This window comes from Protopterus annectens, chromosome 7.part0 (assembly GCF_019279795.1).
Source record: "Protopterus annectens isolate FY-2018-M chromosome 7.part0, PAN1.0, whole genome shotgun sequence".
NCBI lineage: Eukaryota > Metazoa > Chordata > Ceratodontiformes > Protopteridae > Protopterus > Protopterus annectens.
Genome location: NC_056739.1, coordinates 1,319,941,353 through 1,319,956,931, shown reverse-complemented (window position 1 = coordinate 1,319,956,931; position 15,579 = coordinate 1,319,941,353). Strand labels below are relative to the sequence as shown.

General features: G+C 40.9%; 1 protein-coding gene across 2 annotated transcripts in view; it reads right to left on the bottom strand.

The window, feature by feature from the left end:
* Window positions 1–11,354: 11,354 nt before the first annotated feature.
* LOC122807033 (prickle-like protein 2) overlaps window positions 11,355–15,579 on the bottom strand; it is a 482,148-nt gene continuing 477,923 nt past the window's right edge. For both annotated transcript variants that reach the window (XM_044077928.1, XM_044077929.1), the window contains one exon: window positions 11,355–12,691. In XM_044077928.1, coding sequence (XP_043933863.1) covers window positions 11,823–12,691 — 869 coding nt within the window. In that variant the 3' untranslated portion in view covers window positions 11,355–11,822. The remainder of the gene's footprint in view (window positions 12,692–15,579) is intronic.

Sequence of the window (15,579 nt, the reverse complement as noted above, 5' to 3'; positions counted from 1 at the left end):
AAGCAGATAGCCCTCTAGACAAAGGATTTCACTGCAAAGTGTGGTCAACACTAACAGATATTAGCTCTATCTCACAACAAAAATGACAGTAAAAACAGTACAGATTACAGAGATATTAAATCAAAAGTGCAGACAAAAAATGAGAATAAGCTCTTATCTTTTCTAAATATCACAGCAGGCAGTACATCAGTCTCGCACCAACAGCTTGAGTAACAAGTATATCTGATTTAAGGCACAGAAAGCAGAAATCAAACCTATTATCCAGACAATACAGTTGCAGGAATGCCCTGCCCAGATAAAACCAGTTCTGTTCACTTTCACTAAGTAAGCAAATAGGCCTCTAGCCAAAAGATTTCACTACAAACTGAGGTCATCACTGACAGATATTAGCTCTATCTCACGACAAAAAGGACAGTAAACCAGTTGTACATGTCATGTAGCCAAGTTGTTTGGGACAGCCCTGTGATTGTGTGGTCTGCTGATATATCCATGCAAACATACTGTTACTGCAGGTGTATGGGAACACTGATGTGTTGGGGTGGGGGACTTTAGCATTAACAGTCGTGCATCTGTCATATGACCCTGCTGTTTGGCATTTCTCTTGCATACTGCAGTGGGTTTTGCTGCCTTGTGGCCTACTGCAAATGGTGAGGCAGTCAGTATTGGACACAGTACCTGTTGTGCCATATAGCTGTTAGTTCTCTGCAAGTAGCCCACTCTATTCCCTTGCATAAATGCTGCAGGTCCATACATATGCTACCATAGTGCAGTACCCCATATATTTGTTGTAAAGGAGATTGACTTACCTTGTGAATGTGGCAGTTGAAATACCTGTGTTGCAGAGCTGACTCTGTGTGATGCACATACACAGCCAATACATGGAGAGGTACAGGTTGTGTTGTATGGCTGGCATCATTTTTACTATGTATGTGAGTCGGAGTAAGGTGTCAGTCCCTTGGACACTAGTTTGTCAGTGCATGAGATATGCATTGCCTCTTTGTCAAGGCCAGGGCATACTGGGCATTCCTACAACTGCCTATAGGGACAGCCTCAGGGGGTTCCTCCTCTGAGTCCCCCTGTGGGTGTAGCTGTGTGGACCTTTACAGTGGTGGAGGGCTGTGTGTCCCTTCTCTGTGCTGATACTGCCACAGCTGCATCTGCAGGAGCATATTGTGTAGCATGACACATACTGTTAACATCTGTGCACATGTTGCTGGAGAGTACTGCAGGGCTCTACCAGATATATCGAGGCACTGGAACCGTGACTTGAGCAGACTAAGCACACACTCTATGATGTTCCTAGTTTGTGCGTGTGCCTCATTATGACATTCTTCAGTAGGTGTGTGTGCATTTCTGATGGGTGTCATCATCAACGGTTCCAGTGAGTAGCCATCATCACCCAGTAGATAGCCATACAGGATGTCCTCCCTGGCAAACATCTGGTACAGCTGTGATGCATGCCAGATATGGGAATCATGATAACTACCAGAGCTGCCAGCACACACACATTCATGGTAATGCCCTGGGCATTGCACATGACCTGGCAGTTGATGAAGTGATACCCCTTGCAGTTGACTTAGACTCTACCCTCCTCACAGGGTGGTGCTTTGATGTGTACATGAGTGCAGTGTATGGCAGCCAGTACCTTAGGTTTGTGTGCTACATGGTAGAAGAGACGCATACTGCTAGCCCTCTCCTCAGGGGTGCGGGGTAAATAAATGTGCTCACTGGAGTGGGTGTGCCTGGCAGCCAGGAACTGCTAGAGTACCCTGGATGCTGATGCCTGTGAAAGCCCCATCATGTCCCCAGTTGGTCTTTGAAAAGTACCTGTAGCTAGTATTCTAAGGGCTACACATACCTTTCTTTCTATTGAGATGGGTTCCCCTCTAGTCGCCCTGGGTCTGAGTTGAGGGCAGGAGAGTTTGGTGAGTTCTTGCAGTATATCCCTGAACTCTCTTCTCCTTCTCAGTCTAGGCCTATTGTCAGCAGCAGCATCAACACTGACCACATACAGATGTAGCAGAGCAGCAGCAACCCCTAGCACTCTGTCAGTTAAAATTCCCAGATCTGTACTCCAATGGTGCAGATTATGGTGGAGAAATCCACTTGCAGGGTGTATGCATAATTTATAGTGGTCTGCTGCAGGTGCAGCCTGTATGATTGGCTAACTATGATGCATTCAACCTGCAAGGTACATCACTGAGGGATTTGAATGGCCCAGTGTAAGTATAACAGTGATTATCAGTAATTCATACGTGATTGGCTTTCACAGGCTATTTCCTTTTTTTCAGTTAATCAGCGTGCCAAAGCTAAACAAAGCTTAGCAGGCACTGGACAACCCCCCCCCCCACTTAGCTGTGAGGAGTGCCATGCAAACGGGCGCAGCTCAGCTCCAATCCACTTAAACATATAGTGACACACCCCCCTTTGATGTCAGCTAACTCTTCTGAGGACACTAACATGGTTCTGGGGCTACATTGTTTTTATCTGTGGACACAGTAGCCAATTTTTTTGTATTCAGTAATCCCATCTCATTTGCATACAGATCCATGCACATAACCTGGATACTACACTATTCCAGGGCCTGCCTCTTTAGAAACCACTGAAATTTACCATTGTGCATACTCCATGCAGAGCGCTATAATGCATTATTCTCACATATTTCTTATTTGTCGTTTTTAAACTTTTAAATATTTTTTTTTTGCGTAATGGCACATTTGTGCACTGCTGGGCAAACGTAATATGGGTATTAAAAAGAATTATATTAAATTAATTTGCATTTAGACACACAGAGCATAGATTTGCACATATATGTGCCTACTATGCAATTTCTGACCTTCTAAATGGGCTTTTATAGCCCCTGTTCAATTTTTATTTTCTTTTACATGGAAATTTTCTGTGTACACTTCGGACACCAACATATCTTCTGTAGGACTGCCTATCTACTTGCTGGATCACTCCAGCACCCTCATTTGCATGCAATTCACCTAAATATGAGGTGTTTTGCATGCCACAGACACTTCCATGTCCGCACGCTTGTGCATGCTCCTCTGCTCTGTTTATTGGATCACACAGCTGCTTGAGTGTAAGCTCTGTGCCACTATGCCTACACGGAAAATCACTCCATGTAGGCTTTATTGATTCCACCCCCTTGTGTGTGTGAATTTTGCAATAAAGTTCCTTAAAGTCTTTTACACTGTCTTATTTTATAATGTGCTTATATTTTTCCACATTTTTCTTACTCTCTGTTTTTAAATGTGTTTCCAAGTAGTATCCCACATTCCTGCTGGAAGCGAGAAGGGTTACATGCTATTTGGAATTCAGATTTTATGCTAATTAGATGGTCAGATTTTTAGCTGGATGTTCATACTTTTCAAGGGCCTTTGTTCCTATTTTCAGTGTCTGCAGGATGATAGATACTATGCCATACATCTATATATGAAATTAATGCCATATTTATGCATATAATCTACTTTTGCAGAAAATTAGCAAAGTATGAAAAATAGTTTATTGCATTATATTTTTCATTTTCTCCTTTCTGAGACATACTAACGTGTTCTTGCAAAATTAAAATATTAATAAAAATAAAGTCCTATCACACACACCATAGACATACATGTACACTTAAGCAGGTACCCATGTACATGTGTACACACTCCCTAGAGACATGCATAGACACAAACAAGCATCTATGAACAGCTCACACTTACTCCACTACTCACCCATCTGCCAACATGCATATCACAAAGACACACACATACACACAAACAGCCAGTCAGCTCCTCTACTCTTTCCTCCCATAATCTGACCAATCACACATGCGCACACATGCATCCATTCAGCTACATTTGTGCCCTTACAGATATTCACACTCACTTCCATACAGGGGAGATGACACTCCCTTGGTAAAAAGCTACCACAATGCAGTGTTTATAATAACAAGTGGCGACTAATACTCATGGCTGTCTTCTGTAGGCCAGTAGTTAAAATGCATATTCTCCTCCAATCTAAATATCTTACATTGTTGTAGATATGATACACCTGACATGTCTACTTTTCCAAGTGATGTATACATTGCTTTTTTTATTTCCAAACATCCTGTTTACTCTGCTGAACATTTTGTTATGTTCTAGACACACACACACACACACACACACACACACACACACACACACACACACACACACACACACACACACACACACACACACACGCACACACACTGCATGATGACTTAAAAAATGATGACAATGCAGCCAGCACAGTACATAAATTCATATCTTTTACATGACTGAAAACTCATTAGTACTGCACAGTGTAGAACTTCAAACTATTTGAAAAGAAGAAGAGCTATAGGTGCTTTGTTTTTATGCCAAAAAGCCTGGTCAGTCCATCCTTTCCTTCTCTGTGCGCTCTCTTATTTGATAATTTGCAAATTATACATAACATTTAGACTTTTATTTTTAAATCCTCAAGGAAAAAAAGACCTTATGCCTCCCTAATGCCTTTCTGAATGTCTTCACCATTTTAAACATATAATCTATCAGGGAAATGTTTTTCCATTACCCTTTTTCTGTTAAGCTGCACACAGTGTATCTGCAAAATGTGTTGTCGTGTTCTTATACGGATGTTTGGTAGAAGAATGTTTTTATAAAGATGGTACCCTCTTGAGCTTTCATGATTCTCCCAACATCCTTATACATACTGTCCTTTCTTTCTTCAACACTAAACATAGTAGATTCTTCAAGTTTGTTGGTTCTTGTTTCCAAATTTGTTTTTTTTTTTGCTGGGAGCTCCAGTTTCCTTCCCATAAGTGAATGGATCATCCTCCAAACTGTATGCAGGTACATGTGCAATATGAGCCTGAGTGTACATCCTGAGATGCACTGGTCTGCTATTCAGGATGACATTATATGCCTTGAGCCCACTGAATTTCAGGACTGGCTATGGCTTTCCTGCAATACAGTGTAGAATTACTGGATATCTGGAAAAAGAATGAATGACTGGAAGAAAGTCCTTCTGTTATGACTTCAGATGCAGAAGTGCACCATTTTTTTGTTATTATCTGGCTTATTCTTGCAAAGATGAGACAATAATAAATCCACATAATATTCTGTGGGTCTTACCCACTGCTGTGTGAGAGAGAGAGATAGTCATGCATGAGTTAAAAAAGTTCAGTTACAGGCTTGCTGTTCCTGAACTGTTTGAAAGTTTCTGTGAGGCCATTTTTGCTTGGGCTGAAGGAGGGTCTCTGTGTTTATCAGTGGGAGTGACTAACATTGAGCAGCTTCCCTGCCCCCCGGAGAGGTGGTTACTGACTTGAAACTGTAGTTTTATTGGCCACTAGGGGTCATTTCCATAACTCCTTCATTTGTCCTCGGAGGAGTGGTTTAGGGCAGTGACTTGTGGTTTGTTGGCCAATTTGGGTCATTTCCTGTCTTATCCAGCCCCCTGCTATAAAGCACGCTTTAGCCCGATTTAGCCCGATTTAGCGCGGAGTTGCTACTGTTGCACACTAGGGCAGCGCCGGTTAAGCAGGTTTAAACTATTCAGGCTACCTAAAGTCCACTCTTCAAATTTTCCCTTAAAACTACCTTCCTCGAACTATACTACTGATCTAATCAGCGTATCCTATAATTAAAAGATCATCTCTACTTGACTCCAAGTAGACTATTCTCTATCTGTTAAACGTAGCACTTGCTCCTACAGTACTTATTACCTTGATACGGCACTCTTGTCATAGATAGTACCCCAAAAGGCAACCCCCATTTCTCGGTCACCCACGCCCCCGAATCTTTTTAAAGTTTTTTGTCTATTCCTTCTAGCATGTCGAGGGATCAGTTGCTAGTGTCCTCTCCTGCTCAGCTGGTGAACCTGGGAATATTGAGGCAATGTTACAATTGCCTCATGTACACAGACAACCCTCTCCTCCTCCCACAAAACACAAATACATGCGAGAGATGCAACTACACGGCCAAACTGGAGGCTGAGCTCTCTCAACATAGGACTGGCAAGACCAGTCAGGAGGAGAAGGTTACCACACACACTATAGACCCAGTCTCACATATTACCATTACAACCTCAAATCATACACATAAACACACAAAGACATACTCGGAGGCTCTGACCAAAATCTACCAAAACAGCAGAGGCCACCAAAGCAGACACCCAAACAACCACCACCTCAGAACACAACACCTGCAACACATAGACCTCACAGTCAGAGTGTCAAACAGTCACAGCCCTTAAGGCCAAACACAATGCCAGACACACTAGTCATTGGTGACTCCATAGTCAGACACACTGACGTCCCGCTCACCAGACTGAGTAAGGAGAAGGTCACAGTAAGCTGCCTGTCGGGCGCTAGAATCCGCCACATAACGCAAGCACTCAGGTCTCTCAACAGCAGGTACAAATATGATTCAGTCATTGTCCACGCTGGTGTAAACGACCTGAGACGCACCTCCTTGGACTACATGAAAAGAGACATTGAGGAGCTCTCTGATTATGTAGCCCAGACAGGTATGACCCTGACCTTGAGCAGTATCCTACCTTCACCAAGAATGATGCCACAATACAGAGATAAGATGATCAGCTTTAACAATTGGCTTAAACACTGGTGTCATTCAAAGGGGATCCAGTGTCTGTCTGCCTGGGATGACATGCTGGACAAGCCACGCTGCTTCGCAAGGGACGGCTTGCACCTGTCACCCCTGGGATTCCGGATATTGGCAAAGGCTCTTGCCACCCCATAGTGCCTTTTTTAGGCAAGGCTCAAATTCTAAACCTACCACCCTAGAACACAAAAAAGGAGAAAAACTAAGGGTAATGCTGCTCAATGCCAGAAGTCTAAATCTCAAAATGCACGCACTCGAGGCCCTTCTCAGTATGGAGAACATCGATGTCTGTGCTGTGACAGAAACCTGGTTCAAGGCTCCTGAGAGCACCCCGCTATCAGGTTTTACCTCATATCATGCCCGCCCCAAAATCTGGACAATACCAAGAAAGGAGGGGGTATCCATATTCATCAAGGACACCCACACCTCAAGACTGGTGGCAACGCACGATGCATCGGAGACCATCCAGGTGCAATTAACCATAGGCAAGACTGCTCTGCAAATTGTAGCATGTTACAGGCCACCCTCACAAACTCAGGAACCTCACATGGCCTTCCTGAAAACACTAGAGGGATAAATGTATCACCAAACACCATCATACTAGGTGACTTCAATTACCCTAATATAGACTGGGAACACTACTCAAGCCCAAACACCCTAGCCCAAAAGTTCCTGGAATTCATAAACTCAAATGCCATGGAACAACTAGTCACCATCCCCACAAGAGGAGATAACATACTTGATCTCATCATCACGAACATGGGAGCACAATGTTCAACACCGGAGGTGTACCCCTCACTGGTGAGATCAGACCACAAACTAATCTCGCTGGAGGTCCTCATCCCACCCCCACCTGAAATAAAAAGACCACAGTAAAGAACTTCTCAAAAGCCGACTTCACACTTCTAAAGACTAGTGTGGTCTCCTTTAAGGCCCCGAGCGGCGGAAAACAGTACTCAAGCCGCTGAATCACTTACAAATGCCTTCTACCAGCACCTGCAGGACTGCATGGATAAGGCAATCCCAAGCAAAACAAAGACTCTTTGTACCAAAGGCAAGCATCCAGTCTGGTGGACCCCAGCCATAAACAAACTCTACAACAAAAGGAGGAAGCTACTACAAGATAGAGCAAAATCCTTAAAAGGTAAGACACCCTTGATCACTATAAGTAAAAAACTAAGAGCTCTCATAAAATCATCCAAAGCAAATTTCGAGAGAAAAATAGCTAAAGACTCAAAAGACAATCATAAGGCCTTCTTTAGCTATGTTAGAAACCTGGGAGGAAACTCCCAGATATGCTCAGAGCTAGTTCAAAATGATGTGAAGATTACTGATCCTACAGACATTGCCAACATACTGGCTGACAGGTTCAGTGCAAACTTCTCCCCTCCCCAAAAGGAGAGATATCTATACCAAACGATTGCAGCCCCCAAACATCTCCAGCGCCCAAGTGAGAACTGCTCTCTCCAAAGCAAAAACACAGCATCCATGGGACCTGATGGTGTCCCCGGCTGTGTGCTCCATGAACTCAATGAGGAATTAAACCCACAGCTAGGACAGCTGTTTAATCAAAGTCTTACCTCTGGATACGCACTCCAGGAGTGGCGCACTGCAACTGTGGTACCACTTCACAAAGGCGGTGCCTCCACCGACCCTGGAAATTACCGCCCATTAGCTTGACAAGCCTTATCTGCAAAGCCATGGAGAGGATCATAATGGACCTCATAAATAAAGACATAGGGAATTTGCAGACTTTGGATCCAACCCAGTTTGGCTTTGTCAAAGGCAGATCATGCCTTTTAAACTTGGTTGACTTTTTCAAACAGTCACCAAAGCCATTGATGAGGGAAAGGCAGTCCATACAGCCTACCTCGATCTGGCTAAGGCCTTCGATACAATACCCCATTCGGGTATCATTGAAAAACTCATCAGCTTAAATGTCAACCCATACATCACAAGATGGGTTGCAAACTGGCTGAGTGACAGAACCCACAGGGTCAGAGCTGCTGGCGCCATGTCAGACTCAAAGCCTGTCACAAGTGGTGTCCCACAGGGCTCAGTCCTGGGCCCACTCTTGTTTGGCATCTACTTTTCCAAGTACAAGCAAACACAGGAGGGTTATGGCTGACAAAGTTTGCAGATGACTGCAAACTGGGCCATAGTAGAAAACACATCTGACACAGATATCCTTCAGAAGGGTCTCACAGAAACGGATAACTGGTGCCAGAGCCACGGCCTAAAGTTAAATGCCAAAAATGCATAGTCATACCCTTCGGGAAAAACAAGGTTACCCCTAGCTACCAAATAGGTGGCAATCCACTGAGCACAGAAGAAGTTATCAGGGACCTGGGGACCCAGGTTGATAGTAGTCTGTCATTCGACACCCATGTAGCTAAAGTAGTTAGGAAGACCTTCTACATTGCCCACCTTATCATGAAGGGATTCTCATCTAGATCAAGGGAGGTCATAGTCTCCCTTTACTCATCACTCATCAGACCAATGATTGAGTACAATGCCCCATTCGGAATGTATCTGACCCGACACTTGCAGCAGCTGGAGAGGCCACAAAAGTTCCTCACCAAAAGGATAAAGGGTCTCAAAAATCTGTCCTATGCTGCCCGACTGAAAGAACTCCAGCTCTATTCAGTCGCCACCGCTTGCTCAGAGGTGACCTTTGCCTAACATACAAGGCCATGTCAAACCCAGATTTGATGAATATGCTTCACCTCAAAAATCTAGATCCATCAGAGCCACAAGGGCGGGAGACTTAAACCTTGACACGGCTATTAATAGGACGTGCTGGAGGGATAGATTCATCACCCAAAGACTCCCTATGCTGTGGAACAAAATCCCGGTACATGTGAGGCAGAGCACCTCGCTGGCCTTGTTCAAGAGAAATCTTGACCAATGGATGGGAGATCGCAGATATACCCCAGGGATTACCTCAGTGTCACTGCTCGACAGAGGCACAGAAAAATAATGGGTATAGTTCCCCATACTAAAGGGGTGGCCTAAGCCACAAAACGATGGGCTAGGCTTGTAAATGCCCTCGGGCAGATAGCCTAGTATGAACCTATGAACCTATGAACCTATGAAATGTTATACAGTACTAGCAATTCTAATGTTTTCCTAACATTGTAGCTTTTATGAATGAAACAAAATCAAAGTCAGATGTATTTATTTACTATTCATCTAGCATCCCTTGAAAAGTTATGAGAAGAGGAATGGGAGAACATTAGATTTAATCAGTGTGCATTTTTGGCAGCTAAATACCAGAAGTATTTTTCTATATTAAGACTTTTGTACTATCAGACTCAGAACTCACACTCTTCACATCTGCAGTCTGTGGGAATGGCTGAGTGGACTGTGCTCCTCCCACAAGAAATAATCACATTAAAGGGACTAATTAAAAGTTTGGCTTAAATCTGAACATATTGTCTTCTGCAACTACTTACTATATTTTGAAATCCATACATGCTTTTAACTAGAAAATACATAATTAATGGAGTGATATATGTAACGATTGTCAAGGCTCCAAAGTTAAGTGACTTGGACACATTATGCTTTTCAGAAAATGTAATAAGATGACTGAATTAAAGTGATATATTTGTGATCAATTCAGAATGTGATTAGACAACCAAAACCTAGTTGATTAAAACCATCTTAAGCTGGATATTCTCCAGAAATATATATTTGTTCATTATAGTTGCTGTGTCTTTTGGCTTTTTCCCGCTTAGGGGTCGCCACAGCAAAACTCTGGTCCGCTAATCATTGGCAGTTCATTTTTACGTGCCGAGTTGCCAGCCCTGACACACAACCTTCAACGATGGTACGCCCATTCACACATGTCTCCACGCAGAAGACGCTCTAGCTGAGAATCGAACCGGACAGCGTCTTACTGTGAGGTGACAACTCTACCGCAGCACCATCACCAAAGACTTTCATTATAGTTATTATTATTATTATATTTCCTTGGCACAACTTTAGGAATATCTGCATGTCACCTAGATAACAGGTCTATTAGAAATGAATCATCCAGAAATTGTTTATCATTGTGATTACAGAGCCCTATACACATCTGCCATAAATAGTTCTGCTGGAAGTATTTTGCAATGCGTGCACTGGTCGAATAAATAATACTACAGTTTCAAGACCCAGTATACTCTCTAACAGAATATTAGACAATGGTTTCCTTTTAAGGCACAGTAATATAATGCTTATATCTCTACCAGCATTTTTCTGTCATATGAACAGACAAAACCTATATAAAGCAACCTTACTAATGAAACAATTGTTAAACAGGTGCAGGGCCAGAGCAGTACATGAAAACTGGAAAAATCTGACTAAAAAGCAATAAAAAGTAAATTGGCATTTATTGCCAGCAGCACCAGAAATATATTTAATAGATGGGTTTTATCTATCTTTCTATCTAAATATACACACCAAATAATACAGTACTAACATGTTTTTGTGTAATGTGTTTTCATTTAAACATCATTTTTTATACTTATAATTTTCTTATGGCTTACAGCACACAGTCAGACATTATGGCGACCATAATTTTGTATAATGTTTAATTGTAACTGGGGACAAACTATTATAAGTAATATGCATGCAGTTCCCTTTATATATATACATATATATATATTACAGAAACAATTCTGACATTAACAGATACAAAAATATTTTCAGTACTCTAATTTACATTATTTATACACTGAAATATTGTTCAAATACTTGAAGCTTTCATAACTGGCTTTATTTGAAAAAAAAAAACACAGATGAATGACTGAGCCTAACAAAATACCAAACTGCAAAGACTGAGCAATATGATACTAATATGATTTGTGCAATACAATAAAGCAGTGATCACTGCAATGTACACTGCGTTCATGCAAAACTATGGCGATAATGACAATATAGTGTTTACGTATAACACTTTAGAATAATTCAGTTGTATAGAATGAAAAACCTTAACGAGTGGACTGAATCATGCAAATGTATTTGTTCAATGAATACTGTCAGCAATTTAAAATGAACACTGATATACCTTCAGTTAGCACACACTGTATCCTTCAGACTTTTTTACTATTACCTTAATGGTATGCTGAGCATTTAACCAATTTAAATTACAAGAGTGCAAGTTTGCAAATTACATTCCAAGTGACAGATTTAAGTAACACATAATGAAATTATGGTGACACATTATGAAATTATACAATTTTTGCTCTTTCTTCTCTTTCTATTGTGTAGTTGACCTCTACCAACTAGCATGGAGGAATCAGGTAGGCCAGGACCACCATATTTATGAACAAGTTCATCATTGGTAATATATCGGAGCTGAGTAGGCCTGGGAATTGGTTCTCCTAAGAAATACCCTTCAGCATCGGAGTCTGTTGAGGATGAGCAAGTAGAACACATATCATCATGTTCATTAAAGTATGGCCTCCATTTCTCATTAAAGGGATTTTGCAGTGTAAGATCTGATGTAGTTCTTGGACACTGGCTATACCTCCTTTGCTCATTTTGTAATGCTTCTCTTGTTCCTCCTTGCATCATGAACTGATCACAGTCCTCTCTTGTATAGAAGGGGGGTCTCTCAAATAATCTATAGTTTTGTTCAGTGGCAAGATGAAGTGCATTGTCTGAACGAGATCGTCTAGACTTTCTTGTTTTATGTCGACGATGACCACGATGATGGTTCTCCTGAGCACGCATTCTTCTCAGAGGGCGTTCACTCATTGGTGGAAGCTGTGCACTACTCTGGCTAGGCATCCTGTTCAAAGATACCTCAGAGTCATAGCGGAATCCAAGAGGCTTTCTTCCATGTGCTGGATACTCCCTGTACTGCATAGGATGTTGATGCAATTCTCTGTTTGGTTCAATAGCCTGATATCGTTGTGCAGAAGCTAAGCTTCTGATGGACTCCGTACTTCTGTATCGCATGGAGGAATTAAGAGTTCCCATGTTACTTACTCTTTCTGAAACATTGACTCCTGAGTCTTTGCTCAGATCTGGCATCGAGAACCGTGATAAATGTTCTTGGCGTCTAGAAATTCCCTCTCCAGAAACCCCTAGAAACAGAGAAATAAATTATTAACAAATACTGTTAGAATGCATACTGTATGTATTCATTAATTGTATAACTAATGAAAAATTAAAGTACTATTTATATCTTATTATTTTAATATTTATATCTTAATAAGTATTACATAATCTCAATGATTATCTCCCAATCTATACAACTAGACATCTCATGTATCCAGTTAAACAGCGTGTTTATAAAACAGCACCAAACCTTTCCAAGTTTAACTCAGAAATGTTCATTACTAACCTATCATCTGTTAATTGGAACTTCCTTGATGCTGTAAATTAATTCAGTACAACTTTCCAGAATATCCTGTATAGCCTTGTACCTTCTAGAAGGAAGAGACTAAAAACACATTATGGAATTTGGCTATCCAAAAGATTAGAATGCTAATGCAGGACAGAGAAAAAGCTTGGACAGAATGGCAACAATATAAAACAACACAATATTTTCAAAACTTCAGAATGCTTCAGTATCATACTAAAGAGCAAATTAATGAAGACAAAAACTATAGTATAATAACTTTCAGAATAATAGTAAACACAACACTGAAATTTTCTGGACAGCCATTAAAGAAATGTTGTATCCTGGCCATAAATTCAGCCCTAATCCCTCTCCTAATAACTCATCACTCAAAACCACATTAAAATTCAACACTTATTTCCTAGATAGTATAGCATCTTTAATCAAGTATTCCTTAACATATAATCCTAAACCTGCTCCACAGACTCATATCACTACATCCATGTTCACCTTCAAACCTGTGCCCAAATCCTATATAAAGCTACTTATAAACAAACTGAAAGTGTGCTCTACTTCAGCTGATGACCTTTCAAGTGAGTACCTACAATATCAGCTGATAGCATTGTCTACACTGTCGCAATCCTTAGAAATAGGTCAATCCAGGAATCCCACACCACCTCTCTCTGAAATATTTTTCACATTATCCCTCTTCACAAAGGAGGAAACTCACAGACATTACTAAGTTTAGACCTATGGCAGTCTTATCCCCCTTCTCCAAAATATTTGAAAAATGTATTCAAAAATAATTGCTAAATTACCTTCTGCAGGAAGCACTCATACCCCACACACAACATGGCTTCCTTCCTTCCTTTCCCTATTGCTAACACTGTACTTCTAATCTATATAAATGCTGTCAATAAAGCTAGAGACAACAGAAAACTAGTTTTCTCCTTATTTCTAGACTTGTCCAAATCCTTTGTCACAGTTTGTCACAGCACACTTCTACTTCAAATTTCATTAGGTCTCTCTCATCCTACCCTTCTATGGCTCAAAATTTGCCTATCCAATAGGTATCAGTCAGTAAAATGGCACTCCGTCCTGTCTCCATACCTCCCAGTCACTACCAGTGCACACAAGGTTCTATCCTTAGTCCCCTCCTCTTTAACATTCTCACCAAAACCCTCCACGCATCCACTCAACAGATAGGCCTTCCTGATACAGAATGTAGATGACTCCACACTAATTTGCACATCTGCAAAGGTAGCACACCTCCCAAAAAACTACTTGGGAAGCTTTAACAGCAACTGAAACATGGCTTTGTAACTCTCAACTCATGCTAATCCCTAAAAAATATATATTGCTTCCCCCCTCTCCCATGAAACAACAAAATTTAAAGTCCTTTCTCTTGATAAGACAACCAATTAAGTCACTTCACATAGCAAATTATTAGGGATGATAGTGAACGATAATCTTAAATTTGACCTGCATATAAAAAATTGCATAAGAAAACACATAAAAAACTAGGGATGCTTTATGGAGCCAAAAATGTTCTCACCGACACAACTAAAGCTACACCTACCATTACTTATCTCCTTCCCACACTTCTTTATGGTGCTCCCATCCTTACTAACCTTCAGGAATCACAAAAATCAAAACTTGAACAATGCTATAACAAAGTTGCTAAATTTGCAGCAAATACCCCTTTCAGAACCCACCACTATATAGCACTAAAAAGCTTAAATTGTTTAGAACTATCATATCAACTAACATATACACAGCTTCTTACCACCTATACAATTATCAAGATTCCATCGGATATTCCAGCACTAAATGACATTCTACACAACTATGTTCCTAGTCAATCAATATGATCCAATGACCAAAAATTCCTGTCGGTCCACAAACCTATCAAATCTGCTGGGCATTGTCGGTACCTTACCATGTTCCTAAGACCTAGAACTCCTTACCTGTATACTTCAGATGAGTCCCCTCCCTCCCATGCTTCAAAACCATTCTGAAAGACTTCCTAGCCAAAAGCCTGCTATGTTCTTGCTTAACACCAGATAAACTATATCCCTAAATGTGGAAAAATACCTACTTATACCTTACACTTCCTTACTCTCCCCTTTTACTCAGTTCCTTACTTCTATCAATTTCTCTTTCTTGGCTTTCTCTCTAAATATACCACAAGTCTGTTTTTCTCTCACTTCGTATTCAATTTGCATTATACTAACTTACCTTTAATTTCTATATTAACTGGCTAAAATTTCTCTAACTTTTAAATCACTGTCATATAATTTGAATCTATTCTTAACCAATGTTTTCATATTATGTTTAATTTGGTATAATTATTTAAACTGTGTTTTTTGTATTATTTTAAAGACTGTAAAATTATTATTCTTAAAATGTTTTGTAATACTTCAGAACATTTATCCCTGGTCATCTGCTGAAAATGGGCTCTTACCCAAGCAGAGTTTCCTCGTAATCACCATGGAAATCCACATCTCACCCATACCCCCTGCAAAGGTAATCATCATGAAAAACTTCTCCAAAGCTGACTATGGGCTCCTAAAAACAGCGGTGGCTAACTTCACAGCATCCATGTCAATGGAAAATAGATGCATGATTGTC